Below are 22,773 nucleotides of genomic sequence, written 5' to 3'. Positions count from 1 at the left end.
ACGAGGGGGCGTGTCCTCCATACCTGCAGCTCCGGGCGAGCGCCTCACCTGGGCTCCCGGCGCGGGCCTCCTGCGCCATGGGGGAGGCGCTCTGCTGCAGACCCGCGACGAGGGGGCGGGGTCGGCCGGCGCGCGGGGATAGGCGGGCCAGCGGGCGCCCAGGTGAGTTCTTTTATTAATACAAGAACCGGGCGACCGAGAGGGCAGCGTCCGAGCAGCCGGAGGAGGAGGAGGCAGACGAGAAGATGCCACTGTCGCTGCCACCTCAGGGTGACCACGGGGAGTCCAGTCCGTCCAGGCCCCCCAAAAAGCACACCTCTTTCCATATCTGGCGCTCCAAGAAGAAGCAGCAGCCTCCGCGGTCTGACTGTAGGGTGTTCATTCCACACCCGCCCCTGGAGCCCCTCAGAGAGGCCAGGTAAGCCCCTCGGCGAGCTAGCCTATCCCCGGCTCACTTCCCCCGACCTTTTCCATTCCGGCTACCCTGACCCTCGAGTCCTCTCTACCCTCGGCCTCGATCGACCCCTCTCCGAGGAGGGGCAAGGCCCAGGGTCGGCTTCGCGCGGCAGGAACGTAACGGGGTCCAAGGAGGGGACTGTGGTGGTCGCCGTGAATGAACGGGTTCCTCGCTGCTTCTGGTTCAGACCAAGCACCAGTGAGAAGAACTTGTGCCCACCCATGTAGACTTTACTTTGACTACAAAATAAGTGTAGCAAAGACAACACCAGAAGCTATACTATCAACTTGCTGACGAGAGCTATACTATACTGAGCTATACTATCAACTTGTAGGTGGGTTGCGAAGGGTTATTACCATAACGAGATCGGAACTCCACCTGGGGATTCCTTCAGACTTCTGACCATGGTGCCCTAATTGTGAAGATGTCCACTCTTGGTGTTCTTATAGCTCCACTGTCCTCACAGGATCCGAGTGGAGGAGGAAGTGGCAGGGATGGTTATCCCAATTTAATGGGTGGAGAACTTGAGACCAAAGGGTGCATGACTTGTCCCCATTGGAATCAGTGGTAGAAAAAAGCAGCACCTAGTTATTCCAAGTGTAACTGCCATAGCTTTTAAATGTTTTGCCGTGGTTTTGTGACGACTGGAGAAGGAAATGGCAACCCACTCCAGTGTTCTTGCCTGGAGAATCCCAGGGACGGGGGAGCCTGGTGGGCTGCCGTCTGTGGGGTCGCACAGAGTTGGACACGACTGAAGCGACTTAGCAGCAGCAGTGTGACGATTTTATCTTTCATGTGTAAGTATTCAGTTATACTATCTGAATTGGTGCGTTCGTTGAGCAATAATCAATTTGACATAATGGTATATTGAAGAGGTTCAGGTGTGTGAAAATCTATATTGAAGAACAGTTGGCAATTTCCAGTATATCCTTCTATATGTGTGTTTTTTTTTTTTTTAAACAAAACAAAACATTTATTTAGTTCTTTGGCTGTGCTGGGTCTTCACTGCAGCATGCAGTATCTTTTATTTAGGGCATGTGGACTCTAAATGTGGGATCTAGTTCCCTGACCAGGGATCGAATCTCAGCCCCATGCATTAGGAGCGTGGAGTCTTAGCCACTGAACCACCAGGGAAGTCCCCTTCTGTATTTGCTTTTAAATACACACCTTTATGTGTGTTTAACACACACTTTTGTGAACAGTGAGAATAATATTGTACCAGAGTCTTTGCAATGTAATTTCAATCATTTGGCAAATATTAACTAAGTGCTGGGGTATCAAAAACAATGAGAGTGGCCTCTGTCATCAAAGAATTCTTTGTGTCTTGAGAACACCAAAAAGTAAACTGTGGGATAAGTGCTGCAATAGATGTTAGAATAGAGGAAGGGATCTATGGAGGAAGGGATCTTCCTGGAGGAGGATGACTGAGGCAGTTTAGTCAGAAAAGGGAAGGAGCAATGCGTTCCAGGCAGAGGTTGCATTATGAGCATCCTCAATACTTGGAAGAACATGGTACTTCCTGAGAAGAACTTCCTGAACAAGTGGTTCAGGGAAGTCTGAGTATGTGTGAGGACATAGGGAGTGGAGTGCTCACAGAATGCATTTTATTTTTTCTCATATTTATCATTCACAGTAGTAATTGCTTGTAATAGGACATATTTTTTATCCACCTAAAGACTTAATGTGCTTAACTATGAACTAATTTCTAACAAAATGTTACTTAATAATGATGTATCCAACGTAAAAGTATTTTTCCTATTACATCAGCAAATAATTTAAACACTTCCATAGTAATGGTCTTCTGACCTGGTCCCATCACATTCTACCTATCAAATGACATGATACACAGCTATAAACAATTTTGTTGTTCAGTTGCTAAGTCGTGTCTGACTCTTTGCAACCCCATGGAGTGCAGGACACCGGGTTTCCCTATTCTTCACTATCTCCCTGAGTTTGCTCACACTCATGTCCATTGAGTTGGTGATGCCATCCAACCATCTCATCTTCTGTTGTTCCCCCTCTCCTGCCTTCTATTTTTTCTGGCATCTTTCCCTTTGCATCAGCTGGCCAAAGTATTGGAGCTTCAGCTTCAGCATCAGTCCTTCCAATGAATATTCAGGGTTGATTTCCTTTAGGATTGATTGGTTTGCTCTCCTTGCTGTCCAAGGGACTCTCAAGAGTGTTCTCCAACACCACAATTCAAAAGCATAAATTCTTTGGTGCTCAGCCGCCTTTATGGTCCAACTCTCACATCCGTACATGACTACTGGAAAAACCATAGCTTTGACTATATGGATCTTTCTGCAAAGTGTTAAATAAACAACTTATTCAAATCCAAATGCATTTTAGACTAAAACTTAGGAGTTTTTATTTCTCTCCTTGAGCTTCTTGTATTTTAGTTCGGTCTTAAAGCACTCTATTCTTTCCTTTAGAATTATGATGAACTTTGTACTAACAAATGTCCTGAGAACTAAACTTACTGGTCTGTCTCTGGGATGTTTTTCTAGTTATATCATCTTTATACATATTTTGTTTACTCCTGAGAGGGTGTACCGGTTACTAGTAAAGAGAGCAGCTAAAGCACACTTAGATTTCTGGCCCATCTTTGGTCAGTCTCACTCTCTTGAGCAATCTTCCCTGTTTGTTCATTTCTGTCCAGGATTTGGAGGTGTGGGCCTCAGCTGGAATGTGCAGCACTCACTGGGACCTTCATTTCTATATAAGGATGGGACAGTCAGATGGCCACACTTATCTGCTGGGCATTCACCATTAATTTTGTGGGCTTTTAGAGCAAATGAAAATGAATTTATGTCCTGGATATATGACCTTGGACAAGTTACTTCATCTTTCTGAGTCTCCATTTCTTCAGATGGAAAATGGAAAACATAGTAATACTAATTCTGTAGGACTGTAGTGAATATCACATGCTAGTTTATGTCATTAAATGTAAAACTCTTATCATACCTCTGGATGCAAAGTAGAAACTCAGTAAATGTAAAACCATCACCACCACCATCACAATTATCATTATTATAAATGTTAAGCTCTAATGGAAGGAATGGGAAAAAATAGGGTTGGAGGGGAAAAAATGCTTCCCCTCTTAAGAACTTAGCAGTCCACATGTTCCCACTGGGTCATCCCAGTGCACCAGCCCCAAGCTTCCTGTATCCTGCCGTGGTGGATTCATACTGATGTATGGCAAAACCAATACAATATTGTAAAGTAATTAGCTTCTAATTAAAATAAATAAATTTAATTTAAAAAAGAACTTAACAGTCCAATGATGGTTTAAAGTTTACTGATGTCTGTATTCTGCAAATATTTGCAATCTTTAGTGCAGATGTTCTAAAACTCAGTGACCATTGCTTGCTTCCTTTACATAAAATAATTTGAACATGGCTGTCTCTTTCCCTAAAATGCACCTGAAGAGTTTTTTTTTTTTTCAAGCTTGGTTTTGGTAAGCATATTAGTATGTTATTTTCCATAGAAACAGAGCCGTCGCCGTCCTGAGTCGGCTTCATCTTCTGTCTTGTCCATTCTCTTGCCATCTGAGGGACCACACTGGTGTGTGTGGAGAGGGCATGGTGAGTTTTGGCTAGAGTTTCCTTAGCAGCCTTCAGTGGCACCATCATTTATCAGGTTTTGAATTATACTTCATTTGTAAGCATTTTATTCAGAGTGTGAATTCTCTGTGTTGTGCTTAGCCGCTCAGTCATGTCTGACTCTTTGCAGACCCATGTAGACCCTTTGTAGCCCCCTACAGCCACTTTGTAGACAGCCAGTCTCCTCTATCCATGGAATTCTCCAGGCCAGAATACTGGAGTGGGTAGTCTTTCCCTTCTCCAGGGAATCTTCCCAACCCAGGAATCGAACCCACATCTCCCACATTGCAGGCAGATTCTTTACTGTCCAAGCCACCAGGGAAGCCCATGAATACTGGAATGAATAGCTTATCCCTTCTCCAGGAGATCTTCCTGACACAGGAATCAAACCGGGGGAATTCTATATCTGGGTTTAAATTCCTGTTCTACTTACTGTGACACTTAGCTGTGTCATCCTGGGCAAGTTATTATCCTTTTTGTGCTTCAGTCTTCTCATCCATAAAAGGGGCATAATAAGAGTTGTTATAAAAATAAGTTAGTGGCTGTCAAGCACTCAGAACAGTGACTGGCACATTGTGAGTGCTCAGTAAATGGGAGCTATTTCTCCTTTTTCTTATTAATATCTTGCCTATAGTTTTGAGTAGTTATTTTATGATTTATTTTCTGCTATATGATGAAAATAGTGCTTCGTTTTTATTTTCCCTAATCAGTGTTATTTTAATTAGAAATGGGTTCTGAGCTAAAGGTCAATTGAGTGAATTAAAAATGATCACTCTCCATCTGAACTCCAAACCTAGAAGCAAGCATTAATGCTCTCCGCAGGAAGCCAGACTCAGGTGATGGCCATAATCCTCTGAAAATCAGCAGACTTGATTTCATTTGGAGGAAAAATGCAGCCAACATCAGAGAGCAGAGCATCCTCGTTTCAGGATGCAGAGGTTCAAGTTTTGAGATTGCCAAACGTCGCCTAGTTTTTCTGTCTTTGCATGGACATTTTCCTTCTATAACAGGAAAACAACTCACTCCTTAGACTCTATAAATAACTAGAGGGTTTTGAGGATAAACTGTTATTTTATTTCATGAGAAAAAGAACCGTCATTGGAAACATTCTGAAATTGTAGAGTGTTCATCTTCATGACTTGATTGATTCCATTTTTCCATCTTTTGTGACTGGTTTAGTGTTTAGAACTCTAAACAGGTTTAATTATTTTCTAACAAAAAGGACATAGCTAGATAAGTCTGCTGCTGCTGCTAAGTCGCTTCAGTTGTGTCCAACTCTGTGCGACCCCATAGACGGCAGCCCACCAGGCTTCCCCATCCCTGGGATTCTCCAGGCAAGAACACTGGAGTGGGTTGCCATTTCCTTCTCCAATGTATGAAAGTGAAAAGTGAAAGTGAAGTCGCTCAGTCCTGTCTGACTCTTCGTGACCCCATGGACTACAGCCTACCAGGCTCCTCTGTCCATGGGATTTTCCAGGTAAGAGAACTGGAGTGGGGTGCCCTCACCTTCTCCGAGATAAGCCTACATTTGTTTTATCTAATAGTGCATCTAAACTGGTTAATAGATACCGGTTACTTCCCTTATTTAGTTTATGCCAAAGGCAAGTCTTTGAAATTTTCGGTTTATATTCTTTCACCATTGATAAAGCAGGTATTTAATTTTTAGCCCTGTCACTTACTAGCTGTGAGCTCCTGGAGGAGTTTCTTTCCTGCTCTAGCTTCAATTTCATGAGCTGCTACCTATCTCTTAGCATTGTTTTGGAGACTTCTAAATATATATTTAAAATTAGTAGCACGGTGCCTGGAAGATAACAGAGGCTTAGAAATACCTCTGAGAGCAAGTTGCAGTGACAAAGCCCTAGGTTGTGGTATTGGAAAGACTCAGCTTCAAATTTGCCTCTGCTGTTAGGATAAGTTTTGTACGCCTCAGTCTTTAAGCCTCAGCTTTCTCACCTGTAAAATGGAGACAACAACATCCCTTCTGGGGCTTTCTGAGGGTTAAATGCTATCTATATAAAACACCTGGGCCAGGGCCCAGGGCAAAGCAGGTGCTGGACAGATGAAAGGTAGAGCGGGAGCGATCATGGCAGTGGTGTTGTAATTGTTGTCTGCGTAGTGATGGTGGTAGCGTTCATAAGTCCACTTGACCTTGTAAGTGGAGTTAAACAACTTCAGAAGTCCAGGAGGAGTTTATAACCAGGTATATCAAGACCTGAAGTACCTTTGGGTGTCTGGAAATACCTTTGTAGTTGTAAAAGGGTGGCCTTTGTGCATTCAAGACTTAACAGTCTTAATATATCTGAATTACGAAGTCAAAGGTAAAGTTTATATTTGGGGTTGGTGGTATTTCTCCTGAAGCAGTTTTGGAGTCTGAGTTTAGTATAGGATAATTCTTTGCCACTTTATTGCTTTAGCCACTCTTTTTCTACACTTTTAGCCTTAATCTTCTTAGTCCACATCCAAGTGACATGAACACTTTTGGAGACCGTTAGTACTTCTGTGCTTGGGTTTATTTCCTTTTTCTTTCAGTTCAGTTCAGTCGTGTCCGACTCTTTGCGACCCCATGAATTGCAGCACGCCAGGCCTCCCTGTCCATCACCCTGTTTGGTGAGATTATTTGAATCTTGAACTGTATGCATTTCTGTTTACCTTGAAAAAATTTATCAAATAATTGTTTAATCTCCTTTTCATGTTTTACCTATTGTAAGAAGATTTAGAGAACCTGTTCATGAAAAGCAATGCAATCTGACTACAGAATCATTTTTCTAGGATTAATGCTAACTACTCTTTGGTAAAACATTCCTTTCTGTATCTTATTGAAATGATTATCAATCAGAATTTAAAGAGAAGTTTAAGTCCAACAAACACTTACTGAGCTCTTACTCTGTATCAGGCATTGGGAAAAAGAGCAATGAATTAGAGATGATATCGGCTCCTAAGAAACTTGTAGTCTAGTGGAGGAGGGGTGTATGAATGAATAAAGTAGCATATCATGCATTAAGTGTAGAAACAGAAGATTTAGTCCAATGCATTGAGGTCAGGAGAAGGATTGTCTTCAAGCAGCAGAAATTTTTTTCTCTCATTAAGTTTTACTCATACTGAATAATTAATGAGAATTTTTATTCTCTCCTATAGAGATCATCAAAGGCTCTAAATCTTCTTAAATTTTGATCATCTTAAACTATATCCAATACTGGACCAAAAGGACAATCACAGAAACTTATTTTCATAGTGACATTTAAAACAAAAGAGAATTGTGTACTCAGGATTATGCATAAATAATTTTCTATTTAAATGGTAAATATTTAAAATATCTAGAATTTGAGATTATCTCAGCTCTTCTGTCATATTCTGGCACCTAGGAATAAAGATTGGGCTTCATAAAAAATTTTAAAAAAGACTGGCTTCAATTATGACATTGATTTGAAAACCTTCACTGAAATTATAGGTAAACATGATATTGATACTCTAAAATTACAGACTGAAAATGAATGGTTCTTGACATTTTTAGACAGATTTACAGATCCCATGAGAACTGTTATTTAGGGTGCATAGCTAACTTGGTGTCTACACAATCTCTGTCAGGATGATTCTGGAGCCTCTTTTAAGAAGAATCTAGCATTGCATGTGTTCTATAAGCAAAGTGTTCTTCCTTAAAACAACCTATCTTTATTTTCATCCCAAATTGCCTTGCATATCCAACTGATGTCTTTTCATATATTCACTATACAAAATGAATTCTGGACTTTTACCCAAGAGAGGGTTGAAATGTGAATTCAGTATCTTGTCCCGAAGTGAGTTTTAAAGATAAAGTATATATCAATAGCTGACACCTGTGTGGATGTTGGCAAGAAAGGCCAGTCAATTGTTTACAAGTCTCATTAGTTCATTTATTGCTTCCTTAAAGCACAGGTGCATTGGGCCAACCCAAATGCCTCATCAGAATACCTCTACAGGTTCAGCTTCATAAGATGCCTTCATTCTAGAGAATGAGCACTTACTTAGTGCTGTCTTTACAGAACCGTGTGCTTTCTGGATTGGCCTATGCAGTGGGAGTGAAGCAATGACAGACACCCTTAACAACAAGGGATCATTTTGACAAAGTACCAGGAGACCCTGAGACACACAAGTGAGGCAGATAATCCTAAATCCATTTGTGGTATCCCCAGTTTCTCTCATCTACAAGTTATAGACAAGACAAAGACAGGTTGAACCTGTCACTGACACAGAAAAATGAAACACAGAATTAACAAGTGCCTTTTGTTTTTTAACCTTCCCATGTATGGAAGTGAAATGAGTAAAAATAAGTTACTGGTAAGCTTGGCAAAATATTCTGTGGTGAAGAAGTTGGCTGCTGACCGTATTTCTTAATGTTCTACACCATTTCAAGTCAGCCCCCCTGAATGAGTGTCATCTTTTAGAAGCCAGGGTTATGACAATCTGAAGATAATAGTTCAAATAAGAGATTTGGCCAACAGTTGCATAAAGATACCATGCTTAATACATATCTTAATTTTTCCAAATCAGTTAATAAGCAATAGCATAAATTCCTGATAGTCCTTTGGATTTTCTAGTTGGATAGTTCTTTATCTTAAAATTGGGTTCAAGAGGCAAAATAATATGTGCTATGAATAAAGCAAGAAAATACAGGGAGCATTTGATTTATAATAACTTTAGATCATGTCTATGAAAACACTGTTTTCCATCAAGATTTTATTGAAAGATGCAGTTTATTTAACATACATTGTGTCAGACACTGTTCCAAGCACTTTACAAATATTAACTCACCACAGTTAATTCATAACATCCTGGAGAGGCAGGTACTATTATTCCTATTTTGAGAAAGAATGAGGCACAGAAAGTGAAAGTGAGTGAAAGTTAAGTCGCTCAGTCGTGTATGACTCTTAGCGACCCCATGGACTACAGCCCACCAGGCCCTCCGTCCGTGGGATTTTCCAGGCAAGAGTACTGGAGCTCATGAGGATTGGGGCTGTGGTTCTCCAGCTGATGGTCTTGAGTCCTGCAGTTAATCACTACAAATTAAAAGCACTGGCTAGTGCTACCTTCTTTGTATTCCCACAGTAAGTATAGTTAAGCTGTAAATTTGGCAAGCAGAAATTATAATGTACATAGGAAAACAAGTTAACTTTTGATACTAAACAATTTCTATATTAAGTAGTGAAGAGAAAAATATACATAAATACATTAAAATATAAGTGCATTAAAATCTTGGAAGAAAAAGCAATTTTAAAGCAGAAATTCTAAAGTGTATATTATATACAAAAGGAAAATGTCTAAAGATCTTGAGTCTGGAGCTTCTGCCCAGGCTTTCTCAAGAAACAGCATGACCTGGAGGGAGGCTTGGTTGGTACACCCTCTTCCCTGCCAGTACAGTCTAGGCCAGGACAGTAGTTTGCATGCACAAAGATAAGCAGCTAGCCAGGTGGCCTGGAAAATTTGCAGTTGCTGCTTAGGCTAAGTGGGGTGTCAGAATTTCTCAAGGAAAACTGCTAGGGGTAACCTTAATTAGGTCTATAGAGATCCTGCTGCTTGAATCTTTTGTTTTAGTTTCTGATTTATCACTGAGTATTCCCTGCTAACAAATACAAGTTTCACCTTATGTTGATCTTACACATCAAGGATTATAAACTATGGCTGGTATTTTATTCTACTTGAGGCTTGTAATAGTTCTGTGCAATAGCCCAGACCCTCATTTATAGATGAGGAAATTGAGGTTCAAAGAATGCAATGCAGGTGGAGGAAGCAGGAATAAAATCAGGTTTTCTGGCTTCTGTTCAGCTGCTGTTCTGGGTCCTCTTGGGTTATAGACTATACTTCTCTATTCCTGGCCTCTACCCACCTTTGATAGGAGTCCAGCTGACTCATTTGACTTCCTAATGACTATTCTCCTGGAAATCTTTCCCTGGATTCATAAACCAACAACTACGAGACTGTCTGATCCCCAGATTGAGTTGTGACTATAGTCTAGTTACTGGCATATTGAATTCTTACAGAGTTACAGAATTCAGACATAATTAGTATGTCACCTACCATCTAAAAAAAATACCCCAGAACCTGAACGCACACACACAATAACTTGGTTCATGTTTTCAAAAAAAATGTATAAAGTTTGCACAAACCATATTTTATAATAGTAAAATATTCTTTATAGAGTCTATCCATATTCAAGAAAGCCCTTTTGGGGCTTGACAAACTGATGGTGCTCTGACAGGTAATATATTTTATTAGTGATCTTATTTAAATGTTTTGATAATACTGATGAATTTAATAAATATCCTATAAAATCTCAATTTGATTGTTTTTCCATCTACTATTTGAAACAGTTAAGATATTTGAATCAAACTGATGAAATTCAGGTTGAAATACAACGTCTCCTTTATCACACCTGCCATGTGCAGACCTAGAGCCGGCCCTTTTCAAGCCTGTGCAGCAGAGGCACCCCCAGGCCTTGCAGACATTCTTGGCTCTGGTCCCTTATGGCTCCCATCCCTACTGTTTTCCTTCTGAGAACTAAGTGATTGTCATTTATCTGCAAGAAATATTAACTTGCTGTTATTATGTGCAAAACAAGAAAATGTAGTTGCTCCAGGGTGGGGTTACAAGACTATTCTCTTTTAGTATTGACTCCCCAAAACAAATTTGACTGGAATAGACTCAATTATTGATCAAGAATCCTTCCCTGGAGCCTACTTTTGACAGAAACAAGAACATTTGTATTCCCATGTGTGTCAGTAAACATGCTTAAACAAGTTAGTCTAAACCTAGAATTTGGATTTTGTTTTTCAGGATAAAAGCAAAGTATGACTAAATATCTGGCATTGGTTCAAGTTTTGACTTTTTACCAGTTTTCATGTTGTGATTGTTCTAATCTCACCCCATGAGAGGTTTCAAGTACTTTGACCTAGAAGTCATAGTAGCTGGTGCATTGTTGGTGCTTGATTGTACCCTTCCTTGTTATTTCACTTTTATTAAAGCTCTTTTTTATGCCCATAAGGGAACAACTGGTCCTAGATCTAGGTGATAACTGTTGATGCATTGAGGCTGTGTTTGCTTCATCTTGTAGTTTCCCCGCAGAGGTACTTTTCAGGAATTTAAGCATCAACTTCCTTATTCTCTACAGAACTCATGGTTGCTTTTCTGTGTGTATAGTCATACTGTGGTTAGAAGTCCACAAATTTACAAAGCCAGCAGATGTTAAACAAAGGAGAGCAGCAGTGTCTATCTTCATGCCACCCAAGAACTGATCAACAAAAAGCAAAAGACAGCCAATTGTGTTTGGGTATGTTTTCAGAGAAAAAATGGGCTTGGTGGGGGGTATGAAGGAAGACAGTTCTCCTCTGATTAATCATTCCCAGCCTCTCCTATAAATTAAGTAAATATAAGAAACTTCTGCCAAGAATACATAGGTGAAAGGGCTTGAATTATTGATTACCTGTCAGGTGGCAGTTGCTTTTATATTTGGTGTGTCTCATTTATCTTCATAATAGCTCATCTAAGTAGGTGATTTTACCCCCATCTTTCCAGTTGAGAAACAGAACCTGAAAGAGGGGGAAGTAGCTTGCCCAAACTGATTTATCTGGTAAACGACAAAGTAGTATTTGAACCCAGGTCTTTCAAATTCTAAAGTTCATAATATTTTCACTACGCCACGAGAAGACTAAAGCTAATTGAACAAGTGATTGGTGGGGGGAGAGAGAGAATAGGGGAGGTGGTTAGCTAGAGAACAGCAGCATCCAACAGAAATGTAGTTATTGATTTATACTCAGAACTGTCACTTTTTCAAAGACCGGAAGAGAAGAATTTCTCCTTATTAATTATCTGCACTCTACCATGTCCCATTTAGAGAAGGGGACTATCCAAGAATTCATGCCAGGAAGTCTACAAGGCATCATGGTTTTCCTGGGAACTTTTGAGATAATTCTGCTGAGAATCAGTGACTCAGTCCTTGAAGTGTTGACTAAACTTGTTGCACCTGATTTCCAGTCTATTCTCAAAACCGCCGAGTCTTACTGCCTATTGCTGGGATGATTCACAGAGTATGCAAAGGAGTCTAAAGTGGCAAATGTTGAGGATTTTTCACTTTGCATAAAGATTAACCATAGCCCTAAAAGAGGAAAGAGATGCTGATGACCAAAACTCCAGATTTATAGGAAACACTGTTGCTGAAAATTGTAAAGCTAGAGAGTTTGATGTTAAAGGATTATGAAAACCCTTTAAATAATCTTTGTTTTTATGGAAGCTACTGAGTTTGTCTTTAGTGCTCATTTCTCTGAAAACTGAATTTTGACACATTTGTATTGGAGGTACTTTCAAAATTATATTTAAGAATGTTCATTAATTTCTATGAGTATTATTACATGCAAAAAACTAACTTAGAGTGAATTTCTTTTTCCAGTTGTTGTTGTTTAGTCACTAAGTCGTGTCCAACTCTTTTGCAACACCGGACTGTAGCCCACCAGACTCCTCTGTCCATGGGATTTCCCAGGCAAGAATACTGGAGTATGTTGCTACTTCGTGTTAGTCGGTGTTAGTCGGTTGGTTGTATCTGACTCTTTGCGACCCCATGGACTGTAGCCCACAAGGCTCCTCTGTCCATGGAATTCTCCAGGGAAGAATAATGGAGTACGTAGCCATTCCTTTCTCCAGAGGATCTTCCCAACCCCAGGATTGAACCCAGGCCTCCTGCATTGCAGGCATGTTCTTTGCCATCTGAACCACTGGAGACTCCCATGTATTGTATATACACACAAATATGTGCTCATATCTATACTCAGTGCTAGATTACTTACTTGGTAAACTGCACATGTGCTTATAACGTCAACAAAGCAGGGAGGGATGAGAGAGAGAGAAAAACCCAGAATATGCCTACAAATTTTATTTTATTACAAGATACCAAAATTTCATTTTAGGGTTTAGAAATGTTTTCATTTTGAATGACTTGATGAGGGAGGCATGCTGTCTTTAGTGGTTAAAGTGGTCATTATACAGACCTCTCTTTATATCTTGTTTAAAGAGCTGCTAGGGGTAGGGGGAGGAGGAAAGTGTGATACAAACTATGGAAAGTAAGAGAAAGGTACCTAGGTCATTCTCTTGTTCTTCACATGAATTGGATTCCAGGTCCCCAAAGTATCATTTTACCTTCCTTGAAAAGGCTTGATTGGTTGATGCCACTTTTAAAATGTTCTGTCCAGTTCTATGGAAGCAGTGAGACTAGTGAACCTTCAAAGGGACTGTTCTTTTGTGATTGAGACACTAATTTGATTTGTTGATGTAGACCACATCTGCCTTAGCTGTTTTGGTGGCTTTAATAACCATATGAATAACACTTTCTTTTCGTTTTCCGTACCGTATTTTCATATAATGTAGAACTAAAAATGAAATTACAAAGGCAGCAATTTAGATGTTTTTTATATCCTGTTTTATTTTTTACTTATATAAAAGCACATTTTCACGTCATTGAAATATGTAAAACAATTTTCTTAGTCATTCCCCTGTTGCTGGGCATTTAGGTTCTTTCTGATTTTTCATCGTAATTAGCAATGCGGCAGTGGACATCTCTGTGAAACCTCAGTCTCTGGCTGGTCTGTGTGTGCCCTTCCAGCTCCACTCTCCACCCTCCTCTGTGCTCCTGAGGGCTTATTTATAGACTGTGTGGACCCAGCTCTCCTGCTGTCCGGTTTCTAGTTAAGTTCAGCCAGTAGGAGGCTTTGGAGGAGAGAGCAGGAGCAGGAGGTGGCACTGGAGCGTGGTGGTGGCTTTGCTACTCTGCTGAAGGCTACAGCCTTTTCTGCAGCGCAAATCTGCCTGATCCAGAACTCATTCCCTTCCCCTTGCCTATCTGTCTAGAAGTAGTAATGATTTCCTGCTGTTGGGAGCCCTGGGCTGCTCCACTGTTTCTTACTGATTTTCCTTCACTGGCCCACATCTTGTAAATAGTTCTTTAAATACTTTTCAATCATCTCTTCTGTGTATGCCATCTGTTCCCTGCTGGAATCCTGTCTGACATCATCTAAATCTGAGTGATATGTTCTTTTTATTATATTTTTTATTTTTTTAATTGGAGTATAATCACTTTACAATATTAGTTTTTTTCTCTATAACACACGAATCAGCTGTAAGTATACATATATCCCCTCCCTCCCACCCCCCCGTCCCACGCCTAGGTCATCATAGATCACCGAGCTGAGCTCCCTGGGTCACACACAGCAGCTTCCCATCAGCTATGTTTCCCACATGGTAGTGTGTGTATGTCAGTGCTACTCTCTCAGTTCATTCCACCTTCTTCTTTCACCTGTCATGTCCACAAGTCTGTTCTCCACGTCTGCATCTTTATTCCTGTAAATATTAATAGGTTCATTAGTACCATTTTCTAGATTTCATATGAATGTATTAATATATGATATTTGTTTTTCTCTATGTACCCGGTGTTCATTGCAGCACTGTTTACAATAGTCAGGACATGAAAGCAACCTAAATGTTATAGTCAGAGGAATGGATAAAGAAGACGTGGTACATATATGCAATGATATATTACTCAGTCATAAAAAGGAATGAAACTGATTCATTTGTAGTGATGTGGATAAACCCAGAGTCTGGTTTTTTTTTTATTATTATATTTAGAGTTTTGCACTGAAGAAGGGTAAAAGACCATTCAGAATTGGATAGGGGAGTTTAGTTAGGTCAGGACCAAGCTGGTGTTAGATTGAATTAAATTACTGTCATAAAGATATAAGCAAATTGCAGAGAGAGAGAGAAGGGGGCAATAAAGTCTTCCATGCGCTGTGTTAAACACCTGTACTTAAGAGATAAGGAGGATGCCTTAGCTGCCAAATGTTTCCAGTTCTTTTCTTGTATTTGAATATTTTTGGCTTGATAGTTTCATTTCTCTCTTCATTCTGGGATTTTGTGGTTCACCCCTTGTTCTTGGCAGTTTGAATATTCATATGTATGTGGCCATCTATATCCACTTATATATTCCTTCTCCATCTACATGTTTCTTATGATCTCTTCCTTATAGAAAGCATTCTCAGAAATTTTGTGAGCTGAGTAGATGCCATGCTTTTGGAATTCCTCCTATATGAGTGATAATTTTCTTAGTCTTTAAATAAAAAGCAAAACATGTAGCAAAGAGTTAACTTCATTTGCTTTTGCTTCATTTCAAAATCTCAGTGTGTTATTTTCCTGAACAAATGCCAAAATGTTCAGCAAACTTACCAGGGACTGTTATTACTTCACAAATCTTTTCAGTTGGATGACAGTGTCATCCATGGCTAATGGGTCATCACTGACCAGACCCCTGACTGACATGGTGTATTGAGGCTTATCCAAGGACTCACGTAGTTGCTCAAAAGTTTAGTCCCTTTCTAAAAAATAAATCTTATATATATTAGGAAATGTCTCTGTTGATTTGATATTCAGTCTGTATTTCAGGCTCTTAGAAATGTGAATTGCTGTGAATATATTCTACCACAGGTATAGAATAAGGATAATTCACATAAAATTAAATGTATAAAATTCTCACCATTTAGTAGTGACCAGTGATGGCAGAAAAGAAAAAAACAAACAACCTAGCAGTAGAGAAATGAAAAGGCTTTGGTCTTAATCCTATATTTCTCAGTTACAAGTTAGAAAACTGTAGGCAAGCTATCTAAACTCTTTGAACTTCCAGCTACTAACCAATAAAATGGGAATGATACCAACCTGCCTAGGTACCACAACCAGGCTGTTGAGAGACTCCTTGGAAACAGCTTGGGAAAGTGGTGAGAACTGTGAGACTTTCAGTAAACTCTATCATCCCTTGACTCATCCCTTGGTTCTCCCCACATCTTTTCTGGAAGCCTTGTAAATTATTTTTCCTTTTCCTTTGGTCTTTTCAAAAGCGAGTGGACACATGGCAGTCTTCACTTTACCCTCTCTTTTCTCCATCCCAATCTCTTCTGTGTTCATTCCTCCCCATCTCTGGGGTTCTGGTCTGAAGCTGGTACAGGGGGCACTCCCATCTATATCCATCCAGTTCCCTGCACAAAGTGACGAGGTGCAAGTGGGGGCCCTGTGGATCATGGTGCCGCTGTGCAGGGCCCCCTCCTTCTTGGCTTTCTTCCCTTTTCCCTTCAGACTGTACCACTTCAGTGCCTGTGGGAATTGTGGTAGCCAGATGGACACACCCATATTTCCTCCTCAGCCACTGCCAACCTTTATCTTACAGACACAGCGTATTTCACAGAGGAAGCTCATTTGGGATTCCCAGATAGTTCTGAGAAGTAGTTGGGTTTGGTTGTCTCCATTTAGCAGATTAAGCAATTGAGACATGAAGTTGTTTAGTGAAAGTCAGCACTGTATCCCAGGACTCCGGAACTGTCGTCAGTGCTCTTTCCACTGTAGCTCCACAAATATCCCAGCACATTAGATAGGGGGAAAAAATGTTTGTAACTTTATTGGTTTATTGTGATGTGCTTTCTTTTTCTTCCCTTTTTAAATTTAACATGCTTGAGCTAATGGAATAAAATGATATATTAGAAGAGGAAATTGAAAAATACTTACTTGATTAGTAGAATAAGATATTTATCATTACAGTTAAATATTACACTATTATAAATATTAAATTTCTAACATAACCTTTCGAAAAGAATTATGTATGTAGGAAATAATGGACTTTATGTTAGTACCAAATGGATGGCTGTTGAATTGTCGTTTGACTCTTACCTACTTTATGCTCTTCTGAAAGACAGTTGTCTCTAGGACATTTCAGTGTTTGGAGTTTGATAGCCAAAGATGCTGTCCTGACTTGTACAACTTCAGTGAAGCAAAATCTCAGTTGTTACTCCACCAGACACTTTTCTCAGCAGAGCTACTTGTATTCAAGTTTCAACACACACTTTCAGTTACATTTTTTTTCTCTAAGTGGAAATTTAAGTCTCATTGAACACAATATATTTAGGAAATTCAAATATTTAGCAATTAAAAATATCTCCATGGTAACTTCTTGGGAAGTTGTTATTTGAAAAAGTCTCTGATTGAATTCTCTAGAGGTTCTGGAGCCCCAGTGCTAAGGCTTGGGCATGGACAGGAACCCAGAGAAGCTACAGTCAACTTCCCTGAACATTAAAGCCTAGAGAAGGATCACAGGGCTGATGGACCAGCCACCTACATGAGTCTGATGGTTTATTAGTGCAGAGAGGAGAGTGTGGATAAGGCAGTGTAGCTATTTCTGTCACAACCTTTGTATTTTTGTAGCAATCGTGTAGGTGATTAAAAAAAAAGATTAATAATGAGTTCGAAAAGAACCAAAGCAGAAATCTGAAGACTTGGGTCTCTACTTATTGGTCATGTTGGTTCAGTAAAATCATTTGTCTTTTCCTGGGGCCTAGATTCCTCATTTATATTAGGAGGGGTGAATTTGGTCTTTTATAAGGTTTGTTCTTGTCTAAGTCCTCAAATTATATATTTGAGTTTATCATTTTCCAGGAAAGTTGGTCAAGATTTAAGTATAATAAATAGCAGTGTCCAGTGCATACGGAAACAGAATTGGTTCTAATGATAAGTAGTTATTTCTACCCTTTTCAGTGAGCATGTCCCTTGATGACAAGTGGAGAGCCATCAAAGTCAAGAGGTAGGTTGTCAAGGTTATGTTTTCTGTACCTCTTCTGAGAAGGAACCTTGTACATCTTGAATGTTTGCAAAAAGGAAAAGAAGAAAACTTTAAGAAGAATTATGTATTTACCTTAGACATATAACATGAAGGGTAAATCATATGAATACTGTTTTGAGGAAGATCTTAAGATGTATACATCTGTATATTTATGTTTGATCATCATTTCACTAATGCAGCACCAGATCATAAAATCCAAACTGAAGAATGTACAGACACTCTGATTTGCAGCCTAGAAGCTCTGTATGTGCTGAGTCGCTCACTCGTGTCCTACTCTTTGCAACCTCTTGGACTATAGCCCACCAGTTCCTCTGTCCAAGAGATTGTCCAGGCAAGAATACTGGAGAGGGTGCCATTTCCTTCGACGGGATCTTCCTGACCCAGAGATCAAACCCAAGTCTCCTGCATTGTAGGTAGATTCTTTACCTGCAGAGCCATTGGGGAAGCCCCCAGAAGCCCTTACTAACAACAAAAACTTGGGGGGAAATGTAGAAAATTTATGTCTGACTTCTACATAGTCATAATGTCTCTTTTGACTTCATAAAATAGCATACTACTTTATTTACAGGGATAAAGTATAGTGTTTTCAGCCCTGAGGTTGTGGCCAAAATGTTTAAATTCTGCTTCTGATTCAGCTATTTGCTGATTGTGTTACCTTATGCAAATCATTTCACCTCTGTGGAGCTCAGTTCCCTCAAATATGAAAAATAAACCAGTGGGACAGTTAAGGGATTTTAATTAACTCCTTCCCTATTCTATTTGTCTAGAGCTTCCAGCTTGCTATTGGGGAGGTTGAAGGACATAAACACATATGTTACCTCCAACATTTACACACCAGTCAATCCCAAATGTTAAAAAACCACATCCAGGGGACACTAGATTGACTGTGGGATGGTTCCTAGAAGATAGTTTTCTTAGAAGCAGACTCTATGACAAGGATTCAAGTACAGATAGGATTTGGGAGTGAAGAATGAGTAGGAAAGAGAAGCCACCCAGTAAAGGGGGAGTGATCACTCTCGTGGATGGACGTTAGTCCCCTTGGGAAATCCTGAATTTCGCTGTAGAAGTCAGAGCTGCACCATCCCTGAGCCAGGGGGATTGGAGTATTAGAAGAGCAGGCTCTGCCAGTCACTGATTGAGAGCTGCTCCTACAGGGCACTTTCTGCCTCAGGCAGTGTGGGCTCCTGGGGCCAGGAAGCCCCCTGGTGGTGGAAGTTCAGGGTCCCGGCCACCACATCCTGAGGGGTTACAGTGGTACAGCCAGAGCAGTACAGCCAAACTACTGCCCTCTGGTGTCCCAACTGAAGGTAGATAGGCATTCACTTAAAAAAAAAAAATTTAATTTACTTTAATTGGAAGCTAATTACTTTACAAAATTGTGGTGATTTCTAGCATCCACTTTTAGAAGGATGCGCCACTCGGGGACACTGAAGTAGTTCACCAGGAAGTGATCAGCAGCCCTCCTCAGCTGCAGAGACTTCCTGTCTACCTCTAAACACAATGGCATGTAGCAGCCAGGGAGGGGCAGGCTCCTGAGTGCCTATTAACCCTAACCGTGAATCTGGGAAGCAGGCCACAGACATTGCAAAAAGACATGTTGACAGTACACATGCCATCAGTGTAGTCAAAATTGTAGAGCCTAATTGCTGGCTGGCGACACCTGGGACACTTTAAAGGCAGTAGCATCCCTGAGAACTTTGTGATGCAAAGGGTGAAACTTCACAAGGAATATGTTTTTATTTTGTAGGAGCTGTCTTTTTGATAGAGAAAACACATTCTCTGAGGTGTTATTAAAGCATGTTAGGAGATAACAGAATTTTTTCCTATCAGATTCTATGGAGAGTCAAGCCAGCTGTCAGCAGTATCCCTGCCTGATCTTGAAACTTCTGGAATTTAAAATAGAATGTTTGGCATAAGCATTAAATTATTGTTCTTTCAGCATCACCCAATTTTATGAAAACTCTATTGCTTTCTACCCACTCCAGTGTTCTTGCCTGGGGAATCCCAGGGACAGGGGAGCCTGGTGGGCTGCCGTCTATGGGGTCGCACAGAGTCGGACACGACTGAAGCGACTTAGCACCAGCAGCAAGAGCTATTGCTTTCTAGGTGAAGTTGGCTTTTAAAAATCAATCTTTCTACATAAATGCTATTTGTTGTTGTTCAGTTGCTCAGTTCAGTGCAGTCGCTCTGCTGTGTGCGACCCCATGAACCGCAGCACGCCAGGCCTCCCTCTCCATCACCAACTCCCAGAGTTTACTCAAACTCATGTCATTGAGTTGGTGATGTCATCCAACTATCTCATCCTCTGTCATCCCTTCTCTTCCTGCCCTCAATCTTTCCCAGCATCAGGGTCTTTTCAAATGAGTCAGCTCTTCGCATCAGGTATCCAAAGTATTGGAGTTTCAGCTTCAACATCAGTCCTTCCAATGAACTCCCAGGACTGATCTCCTTTAGGATGGACTGGTTGAATCTCCTTGCAGTCCAAGGGACTCTTGAGAGTCTTCTCCAGCACCACAGTTCAAAAGCATCAATTCTTCAGCCCTTAGCTTTCTTTATAGTCCCAACTCTCACATCCATACATGACTAATGGAAAAACCATAGTCTTGACTAGACAGACCTTTGTTGGGAAAGTAATGTCTCTGCTTTTTAATATGCTATCTAGGTTGGTCATAACTTTCCTTCTAAGGAGTAAGCATCTTTTAATTTCATGGCTGCAATCACCATCTGCAGTGATTTTGGAGCCCCCCAAAATAAAGTCAGCCACTGTTTCCTAATCTATTTGCCATGAAGTGACGGGACCAGATGCCGTGATCTTAGTTTTCTGAATGTTGAGTTTTAAGCCAAGTTTTTCACTTCATCAAGAGGCTCTTTAGTTCCATCTTTGCTTTCTGCCATAAGGGTGGTGTCATCTGCATATCTGAGGTTATTGATATTTCTTCTGGCAATGTTGATTCCAACTTGAGCTTCATTGAGCTTGGCATTTCACATAATGTACTCTGCATGTAAGTTAAATAAGCAGAGTGACAATATACAGCCTTGACATACTCCTTTCCCAATTTTGAACCAGTCCTTTATTCCATGTCCAGTTCTAACTGTTGCTTCTTGACCTGCATACAGATTTCTCAGGAGGCAGGTAATGTGATCTGATATTCTCCTCTCTAAGAATTTTCCACAGTTTGTTGTTACCTACACAGTCAAAGGCTTTAGACAATGAAGCAGAAGTAGATGTTTTTCTGGTATTCTCTTGATTTTCCTATGATCCAACAGATGTTGGCAATTTGATCTCTGATTCCTTGCCTTTTCAATAAATCCAGGTTTTACATCTGGAAGTTCTCAGCTCACATATTCCAGAATCACCTGGAGAAAAAAGCCAGTTCCTGTCCCACCTTCAAGGAATAAAATGTGGTGGCTTTTGAGTAGGGCCTAGGAATCTGCTTCCCTAGTGGCTCAGTTGGTAAAGAATCTGCCTGCAATGTAGGAGACCCAGGTTCGATCCCTGGATTAGGAAGATCCCCTGGAGAAGGGAATGGCAACCCACTCCAGTATTCTTGCCTGGAGAATCCTACAGACAGAGGAGCATGGCAGGCTACAGTCTTTGCAGTCGCAGAGAGTCGAACACGACTGAGTGACTAAACCTGTCTACCTACCTAGGAATCTGCATTTTAACCCACCTGTCAAATATTTGAGAACCACAATATTTGAGACCTAGCCCAAGGAGAACTAGGATATAAAAGTCTCAAAAAGGTCTTCCCAAGGGCACCCAGCTGCCTGGGGCCAAACCCAGGTCTCTTGAGTTTAAAGTTCATTACTTTATGCTTATAATTTTTATAAATATTTGAGTGCTTCCCAGGTGATGCAGTGGTAAAGAATTAGCCTGCCCATGCAAGAGACTCAGGAGACCTGGATTCAATCTCGAGGTCAGGAGCATCCCCTGGAGAAGGAAGTCACAACTCACTCCAGTATTCTTGCCTGGAAAATCCTTGGACAGAGGAGTCTGGTAGGCTACAATTCATGGGGTCACAAGAGTTGGACATGACTTAACGACTAAGCAACAACAAAAATCATTGACTACAGAGCCAAATATAGCAGATGTGTAAAGTCTCGATCCTTTTACATATATATAAATATGTAAATGAAATTTAGGCAAACAAGAATAGTAGGAACGGTTTTAGAAGGCTGGACTTTAGGTCCTAAAAAAATGCAAAGCATGATAGATGAAGAATTCTGGTATGAATGGATTTCTAACAAGGCTCTCTGATATGTATCATATGGTTTGTCACACATATTTTTCCTCTGATCAGTTCATTTCCACATCTATTGTTCATATCTGTCAGGTTTGCCACAAATAACTTCCTCCTGCAGTTTTTCATAATCAGTCTTCTACATGTTCCAGTGAATAAAGTGCTCTGAGCCAGGTGATTGATGATTGTCTGGACTGGCAAGCTTGCAAGATTAGTACTTGGAGTTAGGAAAGCTGTAATTGTGGTTCTTGTTCCTGTGTGTGACCAGTCAGCTTTGCTCTAAGAAAAAAATGCTTCCTTGCTCATAAATTGCATTTGTCACAAGGCAAGTATTCTTGTGTGGGAAATCCCATGGACAGAGGAGCCTGGTGGGCTATATAGTCCATGGGGTCACAAAAGAGTCGGACACGACTTAGCAGCTAAACAACAGCAACAACAAAGTCTTTCTGAAGATGTTCAGTGTTGGCCATGCAGCACCAGGTGAGAGCAAGTGTGCAGCTCAGCTCAGCACATCACCTCTGGGAGGAGGCAACTTGCAGGGCACGGCCTGCTGATGGTCAGTGGTTAGTGTCCCCTTTATTTAGGATGGGAAATAACATGAGTTTAAACAAGGCTTCAGAGAATCTTTTGTGACCCTCTGGCCCTACAGGAGCTTCTCAGGGACCTGGGCCCTGTTTTTCAAAGGAGACAGAACTGAGACAGGTTGACTTGGAACCAGATTTGATTCTGACATTGATTAAAAGCAAAAATAGCATTTGGAGACAATTGCTCTGTCTCCTCTCTTCCCCTTCCTTCTTGTTCTTG

General features: G+C 40.6%; 1 protein-coding gene across 1 annotated transcript in view; it reads left to right on the top strand.

The window, feature by feature from the left end:
* Positions 1-216: 216 nt before the first annotated feature.
* Positions 217-22,773, top strand: part of CRYBG1 (crystallin beta-gamma domain containing 1) — a 234,796-nt gene continuing 212,239 nt past the window's right edge. Inside the window, exon 1 of the mRNA XM_070376526.1 lies at positions 217-418. Coding sequence (XP_070232627.1) covers positions 246-418 — 173 coding nt within the window. The 5' untranslated portion in view covers positions 217-245. The remainder of the gene's footprint in view (positions 419-22,773) is intronic.

Source organism: Bos mutus, chromosome 9, assembly GCF_027580195.1.
Source record: "Bos mutus isolate GX-2022 chromosome 9, NWIPB_WYAK_1.1, whole genome shotgun sequence".
NCBI lineage: Eukaryota > Metazoa > Chordata > Mammalia > Artiodactyla > Bovidae > Bos > Bos mutus.
Note: the sequence above shows the minus strand (reverse complement) of the source record. Positions and strands in the feature narration are given on the sequence as shown.